The 27,435-nt window shown below is 54.6% G+C and overlaps 1 protein-coding gene across 2 annotated transcripts; it reads right to left on the bottom strand.

The window, feature by feature from the left end:
• Positions 1–970: 970 nt before the first annotated feature.
• On the bottom strand, positions 971–27,019 carry ADORA1 (adenosine A1 receptor). Of its 2 annotated transcripts, XM_074163220.1 has the most exons (3): positions 26,945–27,019; positions 26,388–26,773; positions 971–1,949 (listed from the first exon to the last, which is right to left on the bottom strand). In XM_074163220.1, exons 1-3 carry the CDS (start codon positions 26,948–26,950, stop codon positions 1,316–1,318), a joined length of 1,026 nt encoding a protein of 341 aa, XP_074019321.1. In that variant the 5' UTR covers positions 26,951–27,019; the 3' UTR covers positions 971–1,315. The 2 variants fall into 2 exon arrangements, with proteins under 2 accessions (XP_074019321.1, XP_074019320.1); XM_074163219.1 differs by lacking the exon at positions 26,945–27,019 and having other exon boundaries at positions 1,316–1,949; positions 26,388–26,809.
• Between the last annotated feature and the right edge of the window lie 416 nt (positions 27,020–27,435).

A 27,435-nucleotide genomic window follows, 5' to 3' on the forward strand; every position in this document is an offset into this window, starting at 1 on the left:
AGCCCTGAAAAAGGTGCTGCAGCAGAGCCAGTGCAGCTGCCAGCATCTATAGGGACCACAGAGCGGGGTGGGGGTGACGGTCCATCTCCAGCCACCTCCTCCTCAAATGTTGGCCAGTGATGCACCCTGCCTGTGGCTAAACCCACATGGGGGTGGGGAAATGCCCTTGTGGCAACATCAACACCAATACGGCGGCCTGCAGCTGTCCCCGACTCACCCCCAAATGGGTGCAGGTGGCTCTCTGGGCCATGGAGGTGGCTGCAGTAACCCACAAAGTTTGGGTCAAAAGGGTTTGGCTGCACAGGAAAGGTAGGTAGGGAGTGGTGGTAGGGAGTGACGTGGGGGAGATGAGACAAAAAGGGTCTGGGGGAGACTTGTTACTGCTTTGCACAGAAGACAGGCAGGAGAAAAGAGGGGCAAAATGACTCAGAGACAAAGTAAAAGAAGAGAGAAGACACACAGAAGGGACACAGCTCCCTGGGTGCAGCTCGCAGGGGTGGTGGGTACTGATGGGTCCATGGGGAGCCACTGGGGCAGCGAAGGGTACTTCTTTCAGAGTACTCTGGGGTTATGCTTAAGGGTTTCCTCTCCCCTCTACCTACCTCTCTGGTGGTGTTAAGGGTTGGAGACTGACCCTTTGCTCCGTGGGGATGGTGGGTTCATCACCCTGTGGGAGCTGGCGTTGCCATGGGGTGCCTTCTCCCATCTCTTAGCCCAGCTCACCTCCCCCTGGTTACAGAGGTGAAAGAAAGGGCTTGAAAGCTCCCAGCTTCAGAGCTGCAGAAATCACATTGCCCTGGGCTTCCCTGCTTCTCAGCAGCTTCACTCCCACAAGGGCACCCTTTTGTCCTGGTGCCCAGGTCCCGCCATGGGTCCATGGATGCGGGGTCCAGAGCATGAGGTGCCTCCCGCATCACTCCAAAGAGCCAGAGGTCTCCATCAATGGCAGAGCACCTCCTGGGTGGTTTTTATCATTTTACTTTATTTGCATGAAGATAAACCGCGCCTTTGTCTGTACAATTTCTCCTTAAATACTTGGCAACGCTTAAAAAAAACAAAACCAAAACAAACAAAAAAATAACAGGGGAAAAAAAAAAAAAGAAAGGAACAGTGCAGGCTACAATATCAAAACAGTACGATGCTTGTGAATAAATAACCCCCTGGGGCAGCTGGGGGACACGGCTGTTCGGACTGCATGGGGCTGGTGAACCCAGGCCCCCCGGGTCCTCGCTACCCCCTCCCCTGACAGCAGGACCAGCGGCCAGATGGGGACCGGGCTGGGCACAGAGGACCCCTCTCTGCTCTCTCCCAGCTCCTAGTTGCCCAGCTCAGCCGTGGCGGTGCTGGCGTTCTTGTTGGTTTTGCAGCAGAAGTACTGGTTCCAGATCTGCAGGAAGGCTGTCTGGAACTTCTTGATCCTGAAGGCGTAGACGATGGGATTCATGGCCGAATTGCCATGGGTGAGGAAGATGGCGATGTAGGTGAGGATGTGCGGTGTCTCGCAGGATGGGCAGAACAAGGTGATGCAGTTGAGGACGTGCAGAGGGAGCCAGCTGAGCGCGAAGAGGAAGAGGACCAGTGCTAATGACTTGGCGATCTTCAGCTCCTTCCCATAATACTTCTGGGGGTCGTTGGAGCTGGAGGAGACCTTCTTGTTGAGTTGCTTGCGGATGAGGTTGAAGACTTCCAGGTAGATGAGCAGCATCAGCAGCAGGGGAGGCAGGACCCAGACAAAGAAGTTGAAGTACACCATGTACTCCATGCTGATGACCGTCTCGAACTGGCACTTGATGACAAACTCTGTGTGGCTGGCGTTCAGCTCCTGAGTCCTCCGCATCTTGTTCAGGTTGTTCCAGCCAAACATAGGGGTGAGTCCCACCAGAAAGGAGACGATCCAACAGCAAGCGATGGCTACTGCTGCCCGTCGGGGCGTCACCACGCTCTTATACCTGTGGAAGAGACAGCAACCGCAGGAAAAAATTAAAGCAGGATGGTCTGCTTGGAGGTTAAGACTGCTCGATGGGGGGTGGCAGTGCCCATGCTGTGATGGCACGATGCTCCTCACTCCCTTCCTTGGCAATCAGTAACAGCTTGTGCTGATAGACGTGTTAACAGACTGGTTTCTCTGTGTGTGCCCTGGGGAACCTCACCCTGTCTCCCACCACCACCCCTGGCCCCAGGGATGGGCAGAGACCTCAGACATGATCCCGGACCTCTGGGGGTCGATGCCAAGCCAGGAAATGCATTAGCAACCTGGAGCATGCCTGTGTGTTCAACCTTCATATCTGGGGGGGGGGGGTTCGTGTCTTTCCTCCCCCTGCCAGCACCCTGTCCCAGACAATTTCCCCTGTGCTGGGTGAGGGAATCGCCAGCAAAAGCATCCTCTGGGACCTGGAAGAAGGCTGGAGGAAGGATCCTCTGTGCCTAATGGACCCCTGGGGAAGCTTCTGGGCACAGCATGTTTCATTTCCTAATGTGCTGGGTCCATCCACAAAACCCTCTTTCCTAATGGGCCAGTGCCAAGGGATGGAGGAGGAGGACAGCTGGGCTCTGCTCCCTCCCTGATGCCACCAGGGAGCACACCAGGGTTGGGCTCGGCTGTCCAGAGCTCTCCAAGTGGGAAGAGGAGCCTGCTAGATTGATTTTTCCCCCTGGCCCTCAGAGGAAAGCTTCTCCTTGGAGGCCCAGAAGATTCACAGCCCCAGAAGATTTGCAGCCCAAGAGTTATTGCTTTCGACCGGAGTGGATTGAACAAAGAACATTTTACTGTGTGCTGGGTTTATCAGTGATGCCAGTGTTAACCTGACCATGGGGACCATGTGGAGGTGGCTGGCAAACCTGGATCTCCAGCCTGATGCTCAGTGCTCCCTGCTGCACGTCTGCAGCCTGTACCCGTGGTGGAAAAATGGAGCATTTCAGGCCTTTTTAATACAGCCAAGCACCCAAACCCGCTCTTCTTTCCCTTTGAAGGTCTCTTCTCAAGACCCATCTCACGGGCAAGGTGTCAGGGTGGGAGCACGGAGGGGCACAGGGTGGAGGGAGGGACATCAGTCCCCAGGAGTCCAGAGGGTCCGGAGCCTCCAGCCCCTGACGACTTTCCCGAACGAACCCCTTCTGTTCTGGGAAAAGATTCCCAGCATCCCGGAGGTCCCGTGGGAAGGAGGTGGCAACGTGGGCTGCTGTTTCCTCTGAGACCTGAGGCTGGAGCCGGAGGGTGATTTATTCCTTGTGGGGAGGAGAGAGGGCAGGAGACCCTGAGAAAGATGCAGGGCAGGGAGAGCTGGGGCACGGGAAGGATGAGGGGTGCTGGGAGAGCACCAGTGCTGTGGGACAAGCGAAGGGAAAGCTGGGGAGGGGACATGGGAGCGGTGGGTGGCAGAGGGACACCAGAGGCTCCTGTAGGGCTGTCTGCTGGCCTGGGCACCCCACGTCACCAATGAGGCCCTTGGGGAGGGCTGATGTGCCCTTCCAGCAGTGACGCCCCACTCCCACCTCCCAAGGCTTGAGCAGCTCAGGGTGGGGGGACACTAGAAATCACAGCACCACCCCCCTGCCCTCCCTCCTTCCCTCTCTGCAATCCCTGCATCCAAGGCTGTGCCGCCTCTCCCCATTCCCACGGGTTTCTAGGGTCTCCTACTGATTTTGCTGAACGTGCTGCAGTCCTGGATTTTCCCCTGCCTGCAGAGCCGTGCAACAGCAATCGCCGGAGAGATGAGGCAGCTGAGCAGCAGCAGTGTCACTGTGGTCCCCAAACACCCTCCCAGGGCTTACAGCCAGCACCTGGGCATGGAACTGCTCCCAGAGCACCCACCCCTTTTCTCTGTGCCCTCCCGCCTGGGTTTGGGGGGGGCGCAGGGGACAGAAGGAGCACTGAGACCCCATCATTAACCATGAACCAGGGCCAGATCAGAGGACGCAGTGTTCACTCTTGCAGCCAAGGCAGAGGGGATGGGGAATGGCTGCAGGGGACCCAGACCAGACGGTCCCGGCCCCCCGCAGCTCCAGAACACTCTGTGTTGTTGCAGATGGCTATCAGGACAGCTGTGGAGGTCGCGCAGACCTCAGGTCCCCAGCTGCAGGAGAGCCCGCGTGGTCCACAGGGTATAACACACACATAGCAGAGCAACCGCCCCACACGCTGCCGGAACTCATCCACCTCCCCACTTCAGAGCAGGTCCCTCCCACCTCCTTGCTGCACATCCATCCCTCCTCACTGCACAACCATCCCTCCTCACAACACATCCATCCATCCCTCCTCACTGCACATCCATCCCTCCTCACAACACATCCATCCATCCCTCCTCACAACACATCCATCCATCCCTCCTCACTGCACATACATCCCTCCTCGCTGCACATCTATCCATCCCTCCTCGCTGCACATCTGTCCCTTCTTGATACACATCCATCACTTCTCAATACACATCCATCTCTCCTCTCCATTGCACATCCATCCCTCTTCGCCTCACATGGATGCCCCCAGCTCACTGCCCATCCTTCCCTTCTCCCCGCCGCACATCCATCTCTCTGCCATGGTTCACATCCCTCCCTCCTCGCTGCACATCCCTCTCCACCAGCCCACTGCACATCCCTGCCCTCACACCCACAACGGTTGGAGCACCAGGACCTGGCTCTCCCTGCTCCTCACTTCACTTCACAAGGTGAGGTTCGAGTGTGGCACTGCAGAAGGAGCAGGCAGCTGAGAGCAAAGCCTGTCTGTGCATCCCCCTGCACATGTGCACCATGGTCATGGGAACTACAGCTGAACCCGAAAAACATATAGAAATCAACAACATTTGGAGCTGGGGTTTTGCTTCCCTTTGCTCCTTCAAGCAACAAGCCAAGGGCAGAGGGAGCTGCAGCACCCTGCAGGGAAACATGCACCCAGGGGGCCGAGGGGTGCCCACTGCCCCCCATGATCCCTACATGGAGAATGACAAAAGCCATCAAATGACCTTGAGTTCCTCCTCCATCCACCCTGCAGGGTCTGGCCGTGCAGCTCTCATGGGGCTCAGCTGCTCTGGAGGCTGCAAACCCTACTGAAAGGAGGGAAATGCAAGATCCCACCTAATGCTCAACCCTGCGACACAGGGGGGTTGGTGGGGGACAATCAGCAGAGGGGTCAGGGACAGACTTTGCTGTTCCCTTGTTTCTGCCTTGGCTATGCCATGAAGAAGAAGCCTTTCTCATTTACCTCATTTTGCATTAATGTGATAGGACTGGAGTTTGGGACAGTTCTGGGAGGCAGAAGCACTAGATAATGCTGATAATGGCTCACAATTAATAAATAATCTTATTATTATCATCAGCATCGGAACAATTGCTAGTATCATTGCAATTTTATTACTACTATTATTTTTATTAACAGCTGTGACTAAAGCATCCATGATAATAGTCACCACCATCATCATACTATTTGGGTTTGTTTCCTGTGTCTGTGGGGTTTTGAGCCTGACCATAATTGCTAGATTTTCCTCCTGACCTCCCTCACTGGTGGTTTTTGTACATTCCTTCCCCACAGAGATGGGCATCGCCCCAAGTCCTCCTGGACGCCCTGCCAAGGCCAGGAGAAAGGAGCCTGGAGGGAGCACAGCAGCTGTACAGCCTCACTGGTATCCTGGTGAAATGGGATGGGCAGGAGCTTTGGTTTGGTGTGGAACAAAAACATCTTTGAGGCTTTGGAAAATAATACAAAGAGGCAAAATATCAATTATTGATAGAGTGCTGTTTGCATCCCCAGAGGAAGTGCATGAAGTGATGGGTGGAGTGGAAGCAGACAAATTGTCCCCAAGGGCTGCACAGAGCTAGCAGGGAGACATGGAGCAGGGTCCTCCAGGGAGAGATGCTGCCTCGTGATGGGATGCTCCAGGAAATGTTGCAGTCAAACAAAGTTTCTTGGCCTGAGGATGGAGTCACTTGGCGAGACACTGAGGCCCCTTTTCTCCAGGAGATCATGAACTGCTCCCTCAAGGACACTATCCACCTCCTTTCCCTTTGCTCATCATTTCCAGACTAGATTCAACTTCTTCTGCCACATCTCGATATGGCAAGACCTCTGCATCCCTCTCTGCTGCAGCCAAGGGAGCCCAGCTCAGCCCAGGACCTGCTCTTTAAGTGTCTGACACCGGGTGGGCAAAGCCCCCGTGGCCATCTAACGTATCAGGACACGTCTGAAAACAAATGGAGAGTGGCGTGGCCATTGCATTTCTATTGATTTGACTTTTGCTTTGGGGTCTGTCCCCCAAGAGAGAGGCGAGGGCTCCTTTCCTAGATCCCACGGGTCAATCCACTTCTTACACTCACGAAATATCTCCTCTTGTTTTGGTTGAAAGAGCTTCAAAGATTTCAGGTCAGGTTTTAATAAAATTTTGTTTTTTTTTAATATTTCTGTGAATATCCTTCTTATCCAGAGAATACTTGCAGTTGTCCAGCCAGCCCCAAGATGTGGCTTGGCTGGTCCTTGCTCTGGTAGGGTTTATTGCAGTGCAATTCCTGGGGAATTAATTCACTAATGAAGGCAGGCCACCATTAATGCAATGAAGCTGGAGCCAACATGGTAGGAGGAAAGGAGGCCAAGCTGACATGAAGCTCATCTGCATTATGAAGGCAGCAAGGAAAAGCAGCCAGAGCATGTGCTGATCTAATTGGAAATCTCTAGGCAAAAGTGCTTTGATCTTGGAGCATTTTGGGTTCTCCTCCTTTTTTCTGGCTGTATCTTTGCTTCAGATCTTTCAGTGTCCTGGAGGCCACTGGGTGGGAAAAATCAGATGTTGGTGTTCAAAGCTGCTCAGAAACGTGAAGCTTAGAAACGTGAAGTGTCTTCTGACTTCTGTAAGGGACAATCTCAGCTGCAGCTCAGGGCTGGGATGAGAAGGTCCCCAGGCACCCACACAAGGTGGGAAGTGCTGCAGAAGGGACACTGTGTGACAGAAGAACCCTGATCATTTCTCCTTTCTCACCTCTAACCCTGGATGTGAAAAGTTTTTTCCTTCTTCAGTCTCTTGCTTTGACTATTTTCACCACAGAATCACAAAATGATATGGGGTTAGAAGGGACCTCTGGAGAGGAAGGGACCTCTGGAGATCATCTAGTCCAACCTCCTGCCAGAGCAGGTTCACCCAGAGCAGGTTGCACTGAATGGCATCCAGATGGGTTTTGAACGTCTCCAGAGATGGAGACTCCACCACCTCTCTCACAACCTGTTCCAGGGCTCTGCCACCCTCACAGGAAAGAAGTTCCTCCTCATGTTTAGATGGACCTTCTTATATTCAAGTTTGTGCCCGTTCCCTCTTGTCCTATTCCTGGGCACCACTGAAAAAAGACCGGCCCCATCCTCTTGACACTCTCTCTTTAAGTATTTATAGGCATTGATCAGATCCCCCCTCAGCCTTCTCTTCTCCAGACTAAAAGTCCCTCAGCCTTGCCTCATAAGAGAAATGTTCCAGTCGCCTCATCTTCATAGCCCTTTGCTGTACCCTCTCTAGCAGTTCCCTGTCCTTCTTGAACCGGGGGAGCCCAGAACTGGATACAGTACTCCTTCCCTTCAGATCTCTTTTGCACTCCATTTAGGTAAAAACCCTGAGTTCAAAATCTTGAAGGTTATCAAGGATATGAAGGTGTATTAAAATGTCTAAAAGGGTCTGCTAGAATTGGCATAAATGCCTCTTAGCACCAATGTTCCCCTTGCATCATTTGACCGCGTCTCCTATTTATTCACATCCCTCCTATGTGACAGTTGGGAGCTTGGTGACTCTTTGGGGTCAAACACCAGCCGCCCAGACCTTCACACTGCTGACAGCATCCACTGAGCAACTGCAGCAAACCAATGCCCAATGGGCCCAAGTTGTCTGACAACATGGCCGGAGCTGTTGGATGGCTCCTACCACGAAGGCATTTCACACCCTCCTGCGTCATCCTGGCAACTCTCGCAGCCAGAATGGGGTTGGCAGGTGACAATGACACAACCATGGAGGTGATGTGAGAAAACATCTCCTGGGCAGAGGGGTGCCAACACCATTTCAGCACATTGCTCTCATGGTCATATCACTTCTGGTTTTCCACATTGGAAGAAATGTTGGGTTGTGACCGCTGGTGGGTCATGTGAGTCCCTTGGGAGGGACAGATGTCAACTAACATTGACCAAAGATGGTAGCTGGATGGAGCTCTCCATAACAGCCTGTTCCTACAAAAGCTTGGAAGGGAGGAGACTGGCCCTCTCAGCATCGCCTCTAGGATGCATGGGGGATTGTCCCAATCCCAAAATCCCAGGGTTGTTGTTTGTCAGATGCCAGCTGGCAAGTAAAGATGTAAAAAACTGGTCCAAAACCCATGGAGAGTCTTTCAGGTGAGCCAGAAGAGTGTGTTCTTCTGCAACAAGGACATTGACATTGGTTGGTGGTGGAGCCCCTGTCCTGCACCAAAATAGCCCAGCAGCCTCCACCATCACAACATTTCCAGTCTGACACCGATGTCCTACCACAGAGACACTTCCTAGTGCTCCAAAGGGACTAGGAGGACCAAAGGTTCCCTGTGCACTGTCCCCCTCCAGCACCTCTGCTTGGTTGGTTTGCAAGAAATTGGAGCTGTGGGAGAAACCTGAGAAGTGCCAGGAGGCCCCTGGGACAAGAGGGGACAGGGGGACATGGTGGGAGAGGACAGGCCAGGTGGCTGCGGCAAGGCGGGTTCCACTGTCCTGGCCTCGGACTTCTTGTGTGACCTTGAAGAACTGATTTAAAAGGAGCTACAGAGGAAATTCCCCACCTGGCGCTGTACCCACCTCTGTTTGCTCAGAGTGAGTGAGAGCTCAGCTGGAGGGGACAGTTGGGTAAGGACAATGTTGGGTTTTCTTCAGGTCACACTTTTGATGGGGCTGCAGTGGGTTCCCACGGCAGGAAAGGCACCGATGGGAACAGACACCTTTTACCCACCACCCATGTGGTAGGGGGCGCATCCCAAATGTCCACCTAGAACCTCTTTGGCACCCATGGAGACAGAGCCCCGGTTAGGGCTGCCCTGCTCCCATCATCACCAGCTGCCCCAGTCTGAAGCACATACTGGGACAGCCCTCTCCAGCGGGAGAAGGGTGCTCAGTGCTCCCTGAGCCTTGAGCTGCAAGGAGAGGTTGGGGGCAGGAGGTCCAACACTGGGAGTCTGTGAGGGGCTTCGGGGGTGGATGTCCCTGATGGGTGCCAGGTCCTCCCTGCCATGCTGCTGCAGGTCCCCTTGTGTGCAATGAGATGTGATTTTTGGAGGTCACCGCTGGCACTGCAGCTGGAGCAGCACTCTGTGGAGGAGCAGAGTGAGGCTGGGACCATGCCCCCGAGGGTCAGAGAAGGATTTTCTCCCCATATGGTGTCCTTTCTGCTTGGCATCAGCCTTATGAGCAGCTGGCACCTTTCTAAGCCCCATAGCCCAGCCCAGACGAGGTGACCTGGAGTTACAGCAGCTCAGCACCTCAGGCTCAGCAGAGAGAGGAGCTGGGCATGACCAACCCTCTTCTTTGAGGACCTCTGCTCCCAAAAGACTTTGGGTCTCCTCCACTGCAACAAGAGGAGAGGGCACCACAGCACGAGAGGCTGCTTAATGCAAACCTGGTCCAAAGCCACCAGGAGGGAGGCAAAAAGCATGTGCATGGGGGTCTATAGATCCATAAGGGTTGTGTGGTGCCACTGAAGTTCCTCCTGGCCCAGGTTGTGCCCAGGGCTTGGTTTTACCATCCTAAAATGGTAGGTCTCTGCCTAGAAATTATTCTGCTACAAGTGACTGCAAAGCACAAGCAGCTACGGCCGGGTGAAGCAGCTGACAAGTCCACCAAATGTTTCTAACTGCTTTTAATAGCCAGTAATTCTTTAATGGATGAAGGCGAGGGTGATTATGAGGCTTATGAGAACAAATCCATCCTGCCAAAATTGACTGGTCCCCACACACCAAGACATGGCGTCCCCAGGGCTTTGGTGAGTGCTTCGTTTAGTGGTGGGTGAAGCTGGAGCTGGTCACAGGAAAGTGACAGAAAAAAGGTTTTGTGCTTTGAGCTTTGTCAGAAGGGGTTGTGCAGGGACCTGGGCCATTTGCAGCCTCCCTGGACCCCAGGCAGGGTCTGGGGAAATGGGGAGATGTCGCTGCCTTGCTGTGGGTTCAGCCTGCCCTGACACATCTACTGGGACCTTGGAGGCACCTGAAATCCCTGAGGGATGTGGGAATATACATCAGCAGCCCTAGGAACACAAGCATCCCCACAAGAAGCAGGGGATACCAGGAAGAAAAGAGATTCATGGGCTAAAATGCCTGGAAATGGGGAATGACGCTTCTACAGGGCAGCCAGGCTGTGCCAGGGCATCTTCACCCCAGACTGGCTGTAGAAAACATGAGAGTCCATCAGGGATGTCCATCCAGCGATGGCTACAAGTGTGGGAAGAGGCGTCCTCCCCTGGCTCCAGCGGTCCATGGGATGGACCCAGAGACCAGACACATCCCCCCACCTCTACTGCTCTCTTGATGCCACCAGCCCTGGTGGGACCAAGCCTCAAAAAGCACACCACAGCTCAGCCCACCTTGAGCTTGGCATCTCCCATGGGACAGCATCACCCACAGCCTCATGAGGCTGCTTAAGAGCTTGTTTCCCCAATACTCATCCACACGCGCACACTGGCCACCTGGTTTTTGAGTGTAAATCTGCCAAAATACTGGGTTCCAGCTAGAGGATAGAGTTAAATCTTTGCTTCCTGAGCCAAAGAGTCTTATCACATCTCTTCTCTCTGGGACGTTAGAAGCAGCCACAACATCTCACCAGCCTGGATGAGTTCATGGCCAAGCAGTTGGACCCCCCTCCTGGGGCTGCTCCTGGCCTCGATGGAGAAGGAGCTGCTGGCTGGATCTCTGCAGCCTGCTTTGCTGGGGATATCTGCACCGCTGGACTCCCTGGGCTCTGGCGATGAATCACAACCCATCTTTGGGAACAAACCACAGGCTTCCAGTAACTGCAGAGCTGCTTTCCGATCACTTGCCCGGTTGTCCTCATCTCAGAGGTGGGATGTCAGTAACTTCCATGGTGGCTCCATGGTGGCTTCCCAGTGTCTCCCACCTTGACAGGGTGCTGCAAGGGGAAGGGGGAGCACGGGGGGGCTGGAGATTGCAGGGAGGAGGGATGGAAAGCATGGGGATATCGCAGATGTCCTTGCCCTTCAGGCTGTGCCCGGGGTGCGGGGGGGACACTGCTGTTGTCCAAAGAAGGCAAAGGAGAGCATGTTGTCCAGCACTGCTCAATGAGAACGGCGATTTTTCTCACATCCCTCAAGCAGCATCCTTCACCCCAGCAGCAAACATAAATCCTTTCTGCACATAAAGTTAATCTTGTTTTCAAGCTGAGCTCGGTTTACAGCCTGTGGCTGGATCCTGACGCGTCCAAGTGCTCTGTCACTGCGTAAGCAGCAATTCTCAGCAAGGACCACTCACCCCGTGCTCGGCCCCTCATCCCAAATGTGGGTGGGTGGGGATCAAGCAGGGGTCTGGGGACACCCAGGGCATCCAATGCCTGATGGAAATGATTTAATTTCTGCTTATCGGGGAGTGCTGTCCTCTAACCCCAGGCAGACCCTCCATGCCCCAAACGGAATGGGACTGCCCGACACCTTGGGCAGTGTGAGGTGCATCCAAGGGTGCTGAGTACCCACCCTGGGGTGTCCGTGTTCTGGACATGTCACCCTCGTGACGCTGTGTGACAGTCCTGAAGGTGTCCCTGGTGTCCCTGCTCAATGCGTTACAAGTTGGACTGAGCCACAGTTTTGGTCCCTGCTTCCTTATAGGGTAAGAGGGAGGATTCGGGCTCCCACCCAGGCAGCTCCAGGGCTCCCTCCCAGTTCCACCATGTGTGGTCACAGCCCTCCAGGACTTTCCTGGATCCCTGGCTTCTCCCTCCAGAACCCCGAGGAAGGTGTGAGGGAAATGATTTAACACTGCTGGCAACAGCTGCAAAATCATGAAACGAGCTGCAGAATCTCAGAACTGGGGGAAAAAAATGTGATGTTCTTGTCTTTTGGCTCCCGGTTTCAGGCAGCAGCATTTTTGGGCATTTCTCTGCAGTGCAAAGCATGAGAAGTGCTGCCTTAAAAGAGAAAAGAAACAGAAGTTGAGATTCTTCTACAGCACCAGGACTTTGGAAATTAGGGCATGAAGAGAGGAACAGCCCAGTCCTGAAGAGCTGGGGGCGAAATTATAAAATCTGGCTACATCCCTGATGGACAGCCTGATGGGGGTGATGGACTCTGTTTCAGTGCTACCCCTGTGCAATAAACTTACTGGATATTTTTAGTGTTTATACAGTTTTGCAGTCAAAAATAGAAATTTGGTGGGCTACGATCTCCTTGGAGAGGAGTACGGGTCTGAGTCTGAGGGTGGGTCCTTCATCTCCCCATCACACGGCTGAGCCCCTGCTGTGCTGGGAGCAACCCCACCTCCAGCAGAAGGCAGTTTCTGCACGGCAAGAAGGTTTCAGGAAAAGCCACTCAAAACCCACATGCATCCCTCTCTGGACATTGTACTGGAGGTGTTTCTCACCTGGCATTGTGGTGGGGAGATCACTGTGCTTGGCCAGGAGCCTCAGGTCATCTGCCCTTGCTGCACTGGACCATCATCCTGTGGATGTGGCCACCTCAAAAGCTCCCACACATCAGGCTTGCCCCTGTCACGGCAATTAGCCAGGAGCTGATTGCCCAGGCCTGGCTCAGCAGCTGATCCTGCATGTCCCTGCGTGTCCCTGCGTGTCTCTGCATGTCTCTGCGTGTCACTGTGTGACTAGAGAAGTCAGGGCGATGTGCTCATGTAGTACAGAGGAGAAGGGATAAATGCAGCTTCGGCTATCTCTGCTATCTTCAGTGTAAATCCAGGACTTTGCCAGATAAAAGTGTTTTTTTCTCAATTGCTATTTGTACTGTATGTGAATTTTTCTATGCATTGCATATTTTTGTTCTTTATGCAAAAGAACCTCTTTGAAAGGAGGACTCTGAAAGTCAGCCCCCAAAATGGAGAAGGGAAGGGGGGAGAGGGTGGAATGAAGAAAGAAGGCAGCTCTAAAAACCACTTAAAATGCCAAGTCTGCCAAATGTGGCCTCTGTGAGGAATTGAAATGCGAGGGCAGATATGAAAGGCCTGGTGTGACTGGGCTCCAAGAGCCTCCGTGGCTCACACTCCACCCCGCAGAATGCTGTGGCTTGCAGAAAGCTGGCCGTGCTAGGAGGAAGATGCCAGTTGAGGAAGCTCCTGGTGCCATCTGTACAGCACCAGGGCAGGTTGCCCGGTGCCACCGTCCTTCCTGCATGTCACCATCATGCTCTGAGAATGCCGCTAAATCAAAGGACAAGACGGTACCCAGAGGAGACCAGGTGAGTCTGAAAAGCACCGAGAGCCGTTAAAAGTCAGGAGCAGATCAGAGATCCCAACTGGAAAGGAAATAAGAGGGGTCTTGAGACCTGCTGTTGGCATTTCATCTGCATTTGACGGGACATCGAGCTCTGCTCCCTGGGTAAACAGGAGGCAAGAAACTGGAGATAACATCTCCTGTGAAGAGGCATTAGCCCAGCCGGAGGCAGGGCTGAGGTGGGGCTTTATCTCTCCAAGGCAGAAGGATGCTTCAGAAAAAGAGATAATTACATCTGGAACAAGAGATTAGTATCAGCTGTCTTTTAATTTCTTGGTTTTTACACTTCTGCTTGATAACCTGACTCCTGATTTTGCAGTCAACAACTGAGCTCCTCAGTTTCTTAGGCTACACCTTGTTATTGCTGTCCAGGATCCTCACAGCACAATTTGTCACTGCAAAAGGAACATTTCCCTTCTTGCATTTAGCCCAGTTTGGGAGATTAGTACATTCAAGACTGAAAAATTGGCTAGAAGCTCGCAAAACGAGGGAGGTTGTTTTCTCTGCCTAATGTCTAAATAAGAATTAGGAGTGCCGACGAGATCTACTGTTTCTAAACCTCAGAGGACACCGTAACCCAAAACAACCAGTTCAGCGTCTTCTGTCCAATGCATATTTCCCCTGATTAAAAGATCAATTTCAAATGCAAAAAGCAGTTGGATTAACTTAATTTTTTTTTTTTTGCTAATGAGTTGGCTATATGCACTTTCAATTAGTGAAAATCATTTTGGAGATGCTATTTCGTGCTACAGTTGACTTCCAACTTCTGCCCAACACAACTTGCCACAGAAGTATGAGTAAAACGTGTGTTACTCACCCCTCCACAAGACCATAGAAACGGGAGAAGTGAGCATGGGAGTACATATGTGTCAAGCCACCAAGTTATTTATGTTGGGATGAATCTGTCCAGATCTATATATCTTGATCGGCCAAATGAAATGCCAAATTGAATGTGAAGGCTCCAGTTAACACCGCAATCAAATGTTCCCTTACCGCAGAGAATCGATCTTTCACCAAGAAAACAAATAAAAAGTGCAAGTGCAAAGCAAATCTGAAGTTTATTATTTAAACTCTGTTTCCTCTTTCAGATTTAAAAGATTATTTATGCCCTTGGAGGAAAACTGATTGAACCTTGTTGCTTGGGAGAAAACAGCTCAGTACTTCCATCAGGATGGCAGAGAAAAAGAGCTGAGACCCAAGACCAGGAACTGAAGTACAATGCACCAGCTAGGCATAAATTACAACCTGTGCATCTTCCTGATTACTCTGGCAATTAAATCTAGGCAAGGAGCAATGGGCAGACATAGCCTGGGTCTGCAGCCTGGCTGGCGCAGGGCATGGAGATGAAGGATGGATGGACCAGGCAGGACCAAGTTCTCCCCAAGCCTGAGAGGGACACGGCATCCCCCTTCGCTAAAACCCGTGTGTCCCGGCAGTGCTGAACGTGGGGAATGATCTCCCTTAATACAAACCCCGTGGGCCTGCACCCACGCGGGTGCCTGCCTGGCTCCACGCCGGCTTTGCCACATCCATCTGGACAGGCGCTGAGCTCTCTCCCAGCCTTGGCCGCTCAGCGCCGTGGGCAAACACAGACATTCGCACTGAGGAAAACACGTGTCTCATGTTTGCATGTTACAAGGCTTAAGTCACCGATTGTTGTTACCAGTGCAGAAAAGACAGAAATAATTTAGTCTGTAAGACTGTGCTAATTATGTCTGTCTGAGACAGCATTTCTCAGCATCAGCCTCTCGGTGCTTTTGGAGAGTTTGTAGCATCATTCCCTCTGTGAACAGATGGGGAAACTAAGTCTCAGAGAGGGGCTATGACATGCCAAGTGAAGCAAGATGAACTGAGCTGAACGGGAAAGCACTCCTGGTGCCAGGAGCTGGCACTTCCCTTATTTGAAGGAGGCCAAAAGAAATCACCCTGGTCTCCGGATGCAGGGAGAGAAATGGCCCAAAAAAGGTGGGTAGACAGCCATGCCAGTGATGTCCCGGGTTTCTGTCCTCTGTCCCTCCTTTGAGGAGCGATGGAAAGGTGTTATTGTCAACCCAGGAAGTGTCGGGACTGGGAGATGTCACCTCTCTGCCTCTGTGTCCCTGTGGTCCTACTCGGGCATTGCTGGTACCCAGGGGTCTGCGTGCAAGAGCATCGCGTGTTCTCAGGGACAGCGTGGACGGAGGCTGGCGAGGAAAACAAGAGAACGGGGCTGGGGAACAAACTCCCTGTCCTCCTCCAGCTCCAGTGAACAGAGACTTTTGTTCTTAACAAAAATCCAAGCAAACCACCCAAGACTGCAGCAGCTGCTGAAAACGGTCCCTGCTCAGTGCTGGGGGGCAAAGCCCAGGCAAGGAAGGGATGGGGGGGAAGGATGGAAAAGACAGTGAGAGACGGGACAAGGGCATGAGGGGCACCTGCTGGGTCCCACCAGGCTCAGTGGAGTGAAGGGCAAATTGAGATGCTGCAAACTTTCCAGTGGTTCATCCTACTCTGCACTGTTCTATATCACCAAAAATGGTCCTTCCTCCCCTGTTTGCTCCTCATCACCCATTTGGCCCTTAGCCCATAGGTGACTGCTACCTGTGCTCTATAGGAAGGAGGATCCCAACCCCTCAAGGTTATTTTATACTCTCTTTCTGATGGCATCACAAACGATGTCTCCTTAATACCCAGACCTACCCGTTCAGCCCCCCTCCGGTTGGGAAGGCGGCTACGTGCCCGGCAGCAGGCTGCAGCGGGGCTGGGTGCTGGCAGAGCAGCGGGTGCTCAGCTCATTGCTATTCTGCAGGACACCCCACTGGCTCTGGGGCTTTTTTGTGGCCGCCTTGGAGAGCATCAATTGCTCTTTCTTGCAACCAGGCATCCCGTGCAAGAGCCATGGGTCGGCCCCAGCAGCTGGGCAGCCATGCTGCCAGAGACGGCATCTCCCTGCCAGGAGCCCAGGCCGCCTCTGGGACGGCTGGTTTCCCATTTCATGGGCTTGAAAGTTCAGGGCACCTTGGATGAGATGTGTCCCAAAAGGACCAGCTCCTTGGGATGACTCCTCCTAGCCCATGGGCAACCTGCACACTGGGGTCTCTCCAGCTCCCAGCTCCTGCATCCATCCCTGCTGTATCCAGTGGGATCACTTTGAAAAACCATTAGTTTATCTCCAGGATAAACCAATACTGTTTGTATTAGCTCAATTGTGCTGGCTGTCATTTCCCCTAGCTCTGACACAGTGCTGTTGTTCCCAAGGGGACAAGTCTCTCAAGCTGCCCTTATCCCTCTCAGGAGTCTCTCATCCGCATGGTCTCCTCCATGCTCCATGTCCCACTGTCTGCAGGGACCACAACACCCCCGATTCACACCTGGGCTTCACTCAAATCCCTGTGGGCAGGACCCTGCAGAGTTTTTCATGGTCCTTCCTCCAGCCAGAGCTTTTCTTTCGGCCCACCAGTTTCTTTCCACTCTGAAACGACTCTTGTGTGTGTCATGAAGAAACTCATCTCCCAGGTCATTTCACCACGGAGCCTCCTCCACGTTTTCCTCCTTCTCTGTGTTGCAGTGACCTTTCTGTCCCTCCCGCCTCCACACCAGAATATGGACCTGCCAATACACCGATTTTCTGAATTTCAGACCCCTCTTGACTCCCTCACGTCTGCTCTGACGGGTCCCACCAAAACCCCTCTCCCTGCTGAGTCTCATGCTGTGACTCCTTGGGATGAGTCATTCCTCCCTGCTGTCAGGCTGATTTTGAGCATTTCATCCATTTGGATGCAGTGGCTCCATGGCCCCCGACCCTGAGCCTTTTCCCAGCCTTGCCTGCTCTGCCTTGAAGTCCCGGGGACTTGCAGGTCCCAGGCCACCCAGCCGTGTTCCCTCAGAGCCTGTCCTCATGTCCAATAGTCCCTCGTGTTTGGGTACAAGCTGCTTTGAGATGTCCTGGACAGGAAATCTTGTTGGGTCTGGCCTCGGTGGCTGCAAACTGCAGCTGTGGGTCTGGTGTTCCATCCAGATGAGACTTTGAAAATGGAGTCTGGTGGGCTTTGTCCCAACTGTCTCCATCCAAGTTGATGGCTAAAATCCCCTTTCTGGCCAACGAAGTCAACCTGACACTTTTAAGACACGGTTAAGCTCATCCTCACATGGGGAATGGGCTAGACAAGGCCTGCTGTGATGTACCCTGGGGTGTAAAAGGAGCTGAGGGTGGCTGAGCTGTTGGTGGCCACATGGCACATGTCCAACCAGAGCAAGATGGACACCACATCCATGTGCCAAGGGCTGGGCAATGACAGGGAGACCAGCCCGTAGCTCCAGAGCCAGTGGCTGGGGAGGGGTTGGTGCTGGCTCCGTGGCACAGGAGTGTCTGAGCCTGTCTGCACACCCAGCCCTGACCCCGTGAGTCACTTATTTCTGCTCCATCCCCTGCTCTGGCCAGCGTGGAGTGGAGGTTGGAACCTTTTCAGCAACCAGGTGATGATGACACCTCCTACTGATGGAATCACATTCTTCCATCTATGGTGTGAAGGAAGACCCAGGACGCCCCATCAAAGTTCTCCGGCGTGCCCTGAGCATAGCTCCAGCTGTGGTGATGGCACACACCATGGTGAGCTGGTCCTGACTCACTCCTGACATGCTGCCTGCAGGGCCAGGCTGGGCTGGCGGGGACTGGGCAGGCTGAATCAGCAGCTCTTGCTTTGGCAGAGCCTCCTTCTGTAAGATATTTCACTTGTGTTTGTGCCAGCAGCTGCTCAGGGTAGTTGGAAAGCACCGGACACCAAGCCCCAACGTGCACCACCATCTCCTCCACCCACCCAGTGCTCTTGGAAACACCCCAGTCACTCCAGACAAGGACCATCTCCAAAGTTCTCAGTGGTGCTGTTGAAAGTATGACAGTCTGTCTGGGTATTCCCAGGTATTTTGGGGGCTCTGCTCCTCAACCACGGGTTTGATGGACTATCATACCATGGACACAGGACCATCCTACTGCAGATACTTTGCTGTCCATCCCGCTATGTCCAGGTGGCCCTGGCTGTTGGTCCTCCTCACCTTTTGCTCAATGGGGACCTCATGGTCAGTTTATATTGCTATGGGATGAAAAAATGCAAGCTGGCTTGCGTCCCTTCTGTCCACTTTGTAGAGTAGGTCCTCTTGGGTTGATGGTACCCATCACACCTGACTCACTGCTATGGAGATGGCAGAGCCTTGCTGGGTTCCATCCATCCATCTCCACCAGGTTTGTTGTCTGTGCTCCCCACAGGATGAATTCATGAGCGGGACCCCCCTTGCCAAAGGCGTCATCCCTACAGATGTGTCTCAGCCCCTTTTGACTCTCTCAGTGGGTGGAGATGCTGTCACTTTTATTAAGCACCGATTGCTGACTAGAGTGACTTTTAGCATTCTTGACTCCAGGCTCTGCAGGGCAGGGACCTGCAGCCCAGGAGGACCATTTGGCCTCCTGGATAACCCTGTTTCATTGAGTTACTCCTACACGGATCACCATGGCATGGGCTGGGATCATGGAGGAGCCTGATCACTGCACAGTACATGAAGAGAAAGACCAGGTTGTCCTGGCGAATCTCAGCTTCTGTGTCTGCTGTGCCCCAGCCTCTGTCCCTGCCGGGTGGGGTCACCCCGAGTGAGCCATAGTGCTGCTCTGTGCCTCAGTTTCCCTGTCTGCAAATGTGCCATTGCCCTGGCTGAGAACATGCCTTCAAATTTTCTGGTGATGCATTGTCAAAGGTCAATGCTTTAGCCTGAAAATCAGTAGAAATAGGAAAAAAAAAAAAAACAACAAAACAAAACAATGAAAATATTCCCAGAGTATGATTTTGGGGTGTAGCGGGCAAACACCAGCCAGAAGGAGCTGGTTTTTGTTCCTTGCCCTGCAGCGTCAGGAGACATAAGCCGTGCTGAGGGGACAGATGTTGACTCGCAGCAAATGGGGTCAGGGTGAACTCTGGGCAGATTACCCAGCACGGGGACCACGTCTCGCCCCAGGGGAGAAGGGCTGGGATGCACCGGGGTCCTGCTGCCCAGGAAGCCTGTCCAGGGTCTCCGGAGGCCATGCATTTCCCTTTGCCCTTTTCATGAAGAAAATCTGGGAATAACCCCAAATATCAGCAAGTCCGGAGCATCGTGCAGAGGATTCACTGCTCTTCTCGCCTTCCCTCTGTGCTACCAAGAACAGAGCATCCCACAGCCAGACCCTTGCTGCATCCCAAGGAGGGGGACACCCGTGAACCCCAGCATTTTCCCTAAGAGCCCAGGAGCTGGGGATGCTGCTTACAGACCAAGTCGTTTCCCTCTGGCTGGTGTGGCAGCGGCTGTAGCTTTTCTCGAGTGACCTGATTTTGCATCTGCCGGCCGACGTCTGGCAACGGCGCTGCAGCAGCAGCTCTGCACGATCCCAACGAGCCTCATCCAGACGTCCCCTCGCCGAGGGAAAGGCCCTCCTGCCTTTGATCTCTGACTTAGCCCGCTCTCGGCTGAAAATTACTCTGCGGATCACAGAGCCTTGCTGAAAACCAGCTCACCTGGGTATTTACCAGCATCTCAAGACCAATATAACCTGCTGGTAAACCCCTTACCGTTCCCAAGGCTCGGAGTATTTTGGTGATACCAGAATTGAGCTCCTGGTCCTGGACCGGCACAGCTTGTCCGTGCACCCCGGATCTGCTTGGAGCAGAGCTCGGTGTGAAAAGCTCGCTCTGATTTAGCACCCACACATGGAGCTGGTGCAGGGTGCTGGAAACCGCAGCTTGGAAACTGCCCAAAGTCTCCAAAAAACCTCTCTGCACTGTGATTTCTGCCTTTCATTCTCCATCCTTGGTTCTGATCTGCCTGTTCCTTGGGAAAGGAGGTCTCCACCGGTCTCCCTCGTTTGCTAAAAATATACCTGGTGGAGGGCAGCAAGGGCAGAGAGAAAATCACTCTGAGAAAGAGGCGGCTGCAAAGACCTTCCAGTCCCCAGAATTTATCTGGTTTAGGAAAAATGGGAACATTTTCCTTGGAAATGCAGTCTTCTTTTGGAGGGGCAGGGCCTGTAAGGACTGATGGGGTCTTTTCATGGACTAACGGAGGTTGAAAGAAACCTGAATGATCTCCCGGGCACTAGAGCCCCCCTGCAGCTCTCTGAGCTCACACTTCCTCCCTGCTCTGAGTCACCTGGACGCTTTTAAAATGTTTCCTCTGAATTTAGAAATAACCCTGGGAAGAGCCACGGTTTGGTTTATTCACTTGCCTGGCTGGGCAGGATCACTCACTGTTGCCCTCACTTATCGTCTGCTGTTTTGGCTGGGTTAGCTAGAGACATCTCCAGCCACCCTTGCCTCCCTGGGAACATGTGAAACCCACCACCTGGCCAGCAAATTGCCTTCAGGTGGAGCATACATTTCCTTTCCTTAATTTCATCCTGTTGCTCTGGGTTGAAACCCTTGTGCCAGCCTGAAAAATTGCTTCTGAGGTTCGATACCTCCCCATTTCACTGGGTACCATTCCCAGGGGACCAGCTCCCACGGGCACGGGGGCCACCACACATCCCAGCCTGGTCCAAAACCTCCCCATCTCCGTCCCAGACTCATCTGCTGGGTCTCTAAGCCAAAGTGTCCAGGGAAGTTTCCTGGCACTTAGTGTTGGGAGCGCTGGAAAGGTTTCCCATGGGCCCTTAGGTGCTTTGATGCCTGGGAATTTGGGTCAAAGCGGGGTTTCATCCCGACATCCTCCTCATCCCCTGTCCCATGACAGCAGGGTGCCCACCGCTCTCCTGCCAAGACCTTCATGAACTCTCAATGGAAGAAAGACAGGAAAACCATCTCAGACGTGTGTCTTGCTCCACGACCCAGCTGGGGAAGGGTGACAAGACTTCCTAGGCTTCCCTGTGACCCAGCCCCAGCTGGCCCCATGCCTGTGGCCCTTGGCAGGACTGGAGAGAAGGGGAAAGAGCGCTGCAATCCCAGCAAGAGCTCGAGCTAAAGCAGGAGCTTGAAAAACAGTGAGGTTGAGGGAGGAAAGCTTCCCCCTTCTACCACCAGGTCCATCCAAGAGCTCACAGGCCAACTGCAAGTCTTCCCTACAAGTCCTCCTCATCCCCTGGCTTGCAAGCACTGCAGTCCAGGGCTGAGGGATGCTCCTGCCATCCCTGAGCTGTTTTATCTCATAAGGCTCATGACAAGGCACTTTGGAACTATCGGAGAATTCCAGTGCTATCCATAGAGCCACACACAGACCTTGCTTTACTCTGGGCTCTCCCCCTGCTGCACCCCAACCTCCTGCCACCCCATTTCCTAGCAATTTCCAGCCCACTTTTGTCTAATTTCTATGGCTCTGCAGCCTCACGTGTGCGTTTGAAACCTTCAGCAACACAAAATGTAGCTCATCCTAGCGGGATGCTACTTGGAATGCTGCAGGGTGGGAAGGGCAGGGCTGGGGGTGCACACCGATGTCAGGGCCCAGGCACGGGGGGTGGAGGTCCCTGCTGTGGAGTGAGAGACCCCACATACAAAGGCTCTTGCTACCAGCAGGTTTCTTGAGTTTTTATCTTCCTGGCACATGTTTCAAAGCTTTTGAGGGAAGAGCTGGTGGTCCAAGTGAAGTGGAAAACGTGAGGACCCCCACAAGGTGAGGACACCGGCTCCTTCTGCCACAGCCCTCTCCAAAAAGCCCAACGCAGAATCTCAGAGCAGAGACGGGGGCTCCTGCATCAGGGGAGGCTGGTGCCAAAGGAGCCACATCCCCCCACAAACATCCCTCCGTCACCGTCCCCTCCAGCATCCTGCCGTCAGCCGCCACTGCTGGGATGACGAGGGGCCGGTTCCTGCCGGACGCCCCCGTCAGCTGCTTCCCCTCCCTTTGAACTCGTTTCATCTTCCCTGAGATGCAAGAGGGAAGTTTGGGCTGGGCTGGGGGACCCCGCTGCGCCCGGCTGGGGGGGGACGACAGGACGGGGGTCCTGCCTTGCCGCCGGCTGGGGAGGAAGGATGCAAGAGGGGAGATGTGAGTTTTTCCACCAGCATGAAAGCAGCAAACCTATTTTAGGTGGCTTTCAGCTGTTCAGAGCAGTTCCTGTGGAGGCTGGGGAGCATGATACCCTCTGCTCCAGCCTGTTCAACCCGAGCAATGCTCTTCCACCCCTCCAGAGTTGAGAAAATGTTCCTTGGGGGCAGGCAGCATCCTTCAGACCCCTGCAGCCAGGAGGGATGCTACCCAGGGGTTTGGGGCAGAGGGAAAGAGTTTGGTGGGATATCTCAGTCCCCCAACAATGCTGGATGTGCACTGGGTTTACCTCCAAGAGCAGGAGGAAGGAGATGTCAACTCAGAGCCATGCAAGACTCCTCTCCATCCCGCAAAATCTGCCTCCACCTTGCATGAGTGACCCACGTTCCTCTGTGTTTCTGTGTCCATGGGCGACGCAGCCACGGGAGTGAGGAGGATGCCCAAGATGGAGCATCAGATGCCGCTTGGATATCTCCCACTGCCATCCCAAGACACGTTACAAATGTCTCAGGGCACCATTAGCTGAAGACGTGCTGCCAGCAAACACCCACCCCCGGGGCTGCAAAGCTCCCCACTTCCCCTGGGGCTCGCTCTCTGGCCGGACCCGTGGGCAGTGGACGGGTCCATGTGTTTGCTGGAAGAAGGAGAAAACCTAAAGGTTTTCCCCCCCCAGGATCTCAGCCCCTGGGGCCAGGAGCGTGGGCAGCCAGGAGCCAGGGCCGGGCTGTGATGCACCATGTTCCCCCCTCCCTGCCAAGCTGTGCTTCCAGTCCCCGCTCCGCCTAATTAAATAGAAAGCCTGGAAAGTCCTGTCGTGACTTTGCTTCTTCCTCAGACAACCCTTCCCAGCCAATGGTCCTGTTGTCATCTCTGCCCGGTTGGCCAATATGTGACAGGGACATGGAAACCCTTGAACACCCCTTCACGGAACCCCAAATGCAAGTGGTGACTTGCTGGGGACCCCCGGAGTGGAGATGGCATTTGCAGGGTGGTCGGCAGGAGGACGGAGCAGGGATGCACGGAGCCTCTCTCCTTGCTGTTCCCCATCCCTGTCGGCTGCCTGTATGAAATGCATTTATTTCCCTTTCCCCGTCCGCCCTCCCCGAGCCTCGGCAGAGCCAGGGCCACCTGCGAGCAGAGAGTGAGGCTGGGGATGTGGGGGATCCCATGCACGACAGTCCATGAGATCCTCTCGGCCACGTGTGGGTCACACTGACACACTAACGAGCACCCAACCCGTGCCAGGCTTATCTGGGGACTTTCTTTGGCAGAGGGGCGGGCTGCAGCGTGCATGCTGTCTCCTGACCCTGTCCCCTCTGTGTCTGACGCTGGCTGGCTCCATGCCGGAGAGGATGTTCCTGCTCCGTGTCCTGGCTGCCCTCGGGATGTGGCTGAGGCAGGGATACCCCCACATCACCCCACACCAGCCTGCAAACCTCCGTGGGATGCCATTGCTGCCCAGGTCTGCTTCTGCCCACGGACCTCCAGGGAATTAGCAGTTCTCCCTGGGGTCTCCTATGCACCATCAGCTGCGGGTGGGCAGGGAACATCTCCTTCTGTGCTGTTTCACCTTGGGTCTGCTTGGGGACATCCCAAATCCACGGAGACTTGGTGACAGAGCCCAAATATAAGGCAAATGAAGATGATGGGCTTAGGGGGAACTCTGCTAGAGAGGGAACTGGGTTCTTCCAGGGCACCTACGATGGACACGGCTCCACAGCAGGGGTCTTGTTGGGGACCCCAGTCCTGCCGAGGTGTCGCAGGCTCTCCGCACCCAGCACCAACTTGCACACCAGTGGGTTCGGTGCCACGGTGAGGAATGACACCAGGAAGCTGCGATTTGAGCTGTCAGCAGCATACAAATGTTTTCAGTATCATCTTTTAGCATCCAGCAACAGGTCGGGAGAAACTTGAGGCATTTCAGATTCAGCGAATATTCTCTAGTGGCATTTTCAGTCCTATTTGTGATCCCCAATGTTGTTCTGCTGCTGTGTCTAGGACACAAAATCACCTAAAATCACAGCATTTGCCAACTGCCAGGAATTCACGCCAGGGAAAGAAGGAAACATCCAGGGATAAGCGAACAGGAGAGCTAGCGAAGCCAAACCCTTCTTGTTGATGCTATGAATCCTTTCAATATTAAAGCAGGCTACAAAAAGTCAGAGGAAAATCTCACATTGCCGAGTGGTCGGGCATGAAACGGGACAAATTCAGGGCCGATATTACATGAGAAAACCCCACCCAAACTATATAGAGGATGGGGGGGGGCTCGAACTTAATATTTCTCCCAGGAAAGCTCCTGGGATCAGGGCAGAGATCTCCCTGAAAAGGCCCATTTGGTGCTCAGAGGCAGCAAGCAAGGAAAAAAAAGACTGGGTTTGTTAGAAAAATGACAGACGTGATCTAAGCAGCGTTGCTATGTATAAAGCCTCAGTCCTCCCACACCTGAACCCATCCCCACTGCGCAGGGGATGCAGGAGGACCAAAAAAGCACCGAAAGGAACGACAGGGTGAGAATCGCTTTGGTTACGCTGAGGGGCTGGAAGACGAGGATTTTTCAGGCTGGGAAAAAAAGAAAATCACACTTCAGGAGGAAGTTGGGAACAGCCTGTGAAATCGTGTGGGCAGGGACCGTGGTTTTATCCTGTGCACCCCCCCCCCCCTTACACTCCTTCACCAAGCAGCCTGTGCCAGCCACGACTGGGGAAAATGTCCAAAACAACAGATCTCTGGCCTGATCCAGTGGATCTGGGAACACCCAGCAGCCAGTTGATCCCGACACAGGTGCCTCCTGCCCCCGTCTCGCTGTAGGGAAGGCGATTCCCACCCCGGGAAGGGTCTTACTCCTGTTGAGGTCTGAGCAGCACCTAAGACAAGGGTTTGGTACCCTTTGGGGGGGTCTTTGTGCTGATGAAGGGTCGTGGACCCCTCCAGCAAATGGGCTGGAGCCTGTGTCTGAATTTCAAAAGCATCAGTGGGGTGACATGAGCTGTGTGTGTGCTCAGTTGTTGTTGCTGGGCTGAGCTTTCCAGCAATGGTCTCGGCAGCAGGAGCCTTCCCGGAGCCAACGAGTCCAGGAAAGGTGTCCCTGAAGCCTGGACATGTCCTCGAATGGAGCAAGGGGGACCAGCGACAGTGACAGCACAACGAGGGGCTGAGCTGGAACATGTGGGCTGCACTCAAGCGGCACCGACGCCGGGTGTCACATCCCCTTCCAGCCCCACTGACACCCCTGGTCGCACCGCAGCACCCCAGCCCCGTGGCTGCCTCCCCCCAGCCCAAGAGGCTGCAGCACCGGTGGGGACAGATTTGGCCACAACGTGGTTAAATATCTCCTCCAGAAGCAGCAGAGTTCAAATAAAGTGCATCCCCCCCACTTATGCCCCATGGTATTTGCTATGGGCTTGGCTTTGACAACAGATACAGATGATGAGAAGAGGTAAAAACAGGGAGAGGAGTCATTTGTGGGGCAGCCCTATAGCCAGGGATCTCCACTGGGTCAGCCTGCCCCATGAGACGTGTTGGACTGTCACCTCTGGTCCCTCAAAACCCCAGAGCTGTGTCCCACATGTCCTTGAACAAGCAGGTTATCACCCCTGTGCTCCTGGGCTCCCCACAGCAAGGGAAACCCGGGGCTGAAGACAAATCTATCGTCCCCTTCCCACTCCCTGAAGCACCCTGCCGGTGCTCTGCCATGTGTGGGGGACACACACTTTGTCCTGGCCACAGGAACCCCATGAGGGGCTGCCCTGCCCTGCCTGCTGGCTACCACAACGCAATCTCTACCTGCACACCCAGCACCCCCCTGAACCCCCAAGCAAAGCTACTGGAGGCTCCATGACCCAGGGGGGTCTGCCTGCCCCGATTGCCAGATGTGCCTGGGCCAGCAGCGTGGAGGAAGACCTTTCTCCCAGTGCTTCTCCAGGAGTTTGGGGCATTCTATCTCCCTTTTAACCCCCGCAGCAGCCACTGCAGACCCTGTCCCGATGGGTTTTCCTACCTGACGGGGATCTTCACTCGCAGGTATCGATCCACAGCGATGGCCAGGAGTGCCAAGATGGAGCTCTCGGTGAGGATGAGGACGGGACAGGCCACCATGAGGCAGCTGTAAAACTCCGTCTGTGGTCCAATGTTGATGATGATGGCCAGGGGGATGACCAGAGCCCCCACGGCCACGTCGGCCACCGCCAGCGAGACGATGAAGCAGAAGGTGGCATCCCGCAGCGCCTGGTTCATCTTCACAGCCCAAATGACCAGGATATTCCCCGGCACGGACACCAAAGCGATGAGGACTTCGATGGAAATGTAGGCAGCCTGGAAGGCTGAGACGGGGTGTGCCATGATGCTCCGGTCCCCCCCCCAATCACGCTGGGGTCCCTCGGTCACCTGCAAACGCACGGGGAGGCGGTTAGCGACTGGCATCGTTAACTGGGCTGCGAGCCGGGATGCGGTCTGTGCGGCGGGAGGGGGGGGAGTGGGGGTGGGAAAAATAACCCTCTCCCATCTGTGCCGTCCCCCGGGGCTGCGGACCCCCCCGGGGGCTCATCCTGCACCCACCTCCATCCCGCTTCCCAACTGCTCTCCGAGCTGTGGGGCGAGCGGGAGCCGCCGGCCAGCCCCGGAGCGCCCCCCCCCCCCCCGCACCCCCCGCCCCTCGGGGCCGCCCCGGGACCGTCCTCCAGAGTCCCGCGGGACCGCTGCAGCCGGAGCGGGGCCCCCGCTTCCCCCCCGCGGCCCCGGTCGCTTCCTCCCGCCGACCTCGCCCGGCAGCAGCCGCCCGCCCCCGCCCGGCCCCAACCCACCTCACCTTGTCCTGCGAAGCCGAGGGCTTGTTTCGAGGTGCCCTCACCCCAAAATAGCAAGAACTCTTCACCCGCAGGGTAAGGCGGGGGGCATGCTGGGGGGGCGGCCGGAGGGATGCTCGGGGAGCTGGGTACCGGGCTCGCCGCGGCGAGCGGGGCTGCGCTCGGTCCCCCGGTGCCCGGCACCGTTCGGCTCCTGCGGGCTCTGCCAGCTCCCAGCCGGAGCTGGAGCATCACATGGTGCAG

This window comes from Numenius arquata, chromosome 24 (genome assembly GCF_964106895.1).
Source record: "Numenius arquata chromosome 24, bNumArq3.hap1.1, whole genome shotgun sequence".
Lineage (NCBI taxonomy): Eukaryota > Metazoa > Chordata > Aves > Charadriiformes > Scolopacidae > Numenius > Numenius arquata.

Coding starts and splice junctions, on each gene's coding strand:
- ADORA1 (XM_074163219.1), bottom strand. CDS start 26,809: ATGCCAGTCGCTAACCGCCTCCCCGTGCGTTTGCAGGTGACCGAGGGA. Junction 1,950..26,387: donor CGAGTGAAGATCCCCGTCAG/GTAGGAAAACCC, acceptor TCTCTTCCACAG/GTATAAGAGCGTGGTGACGC.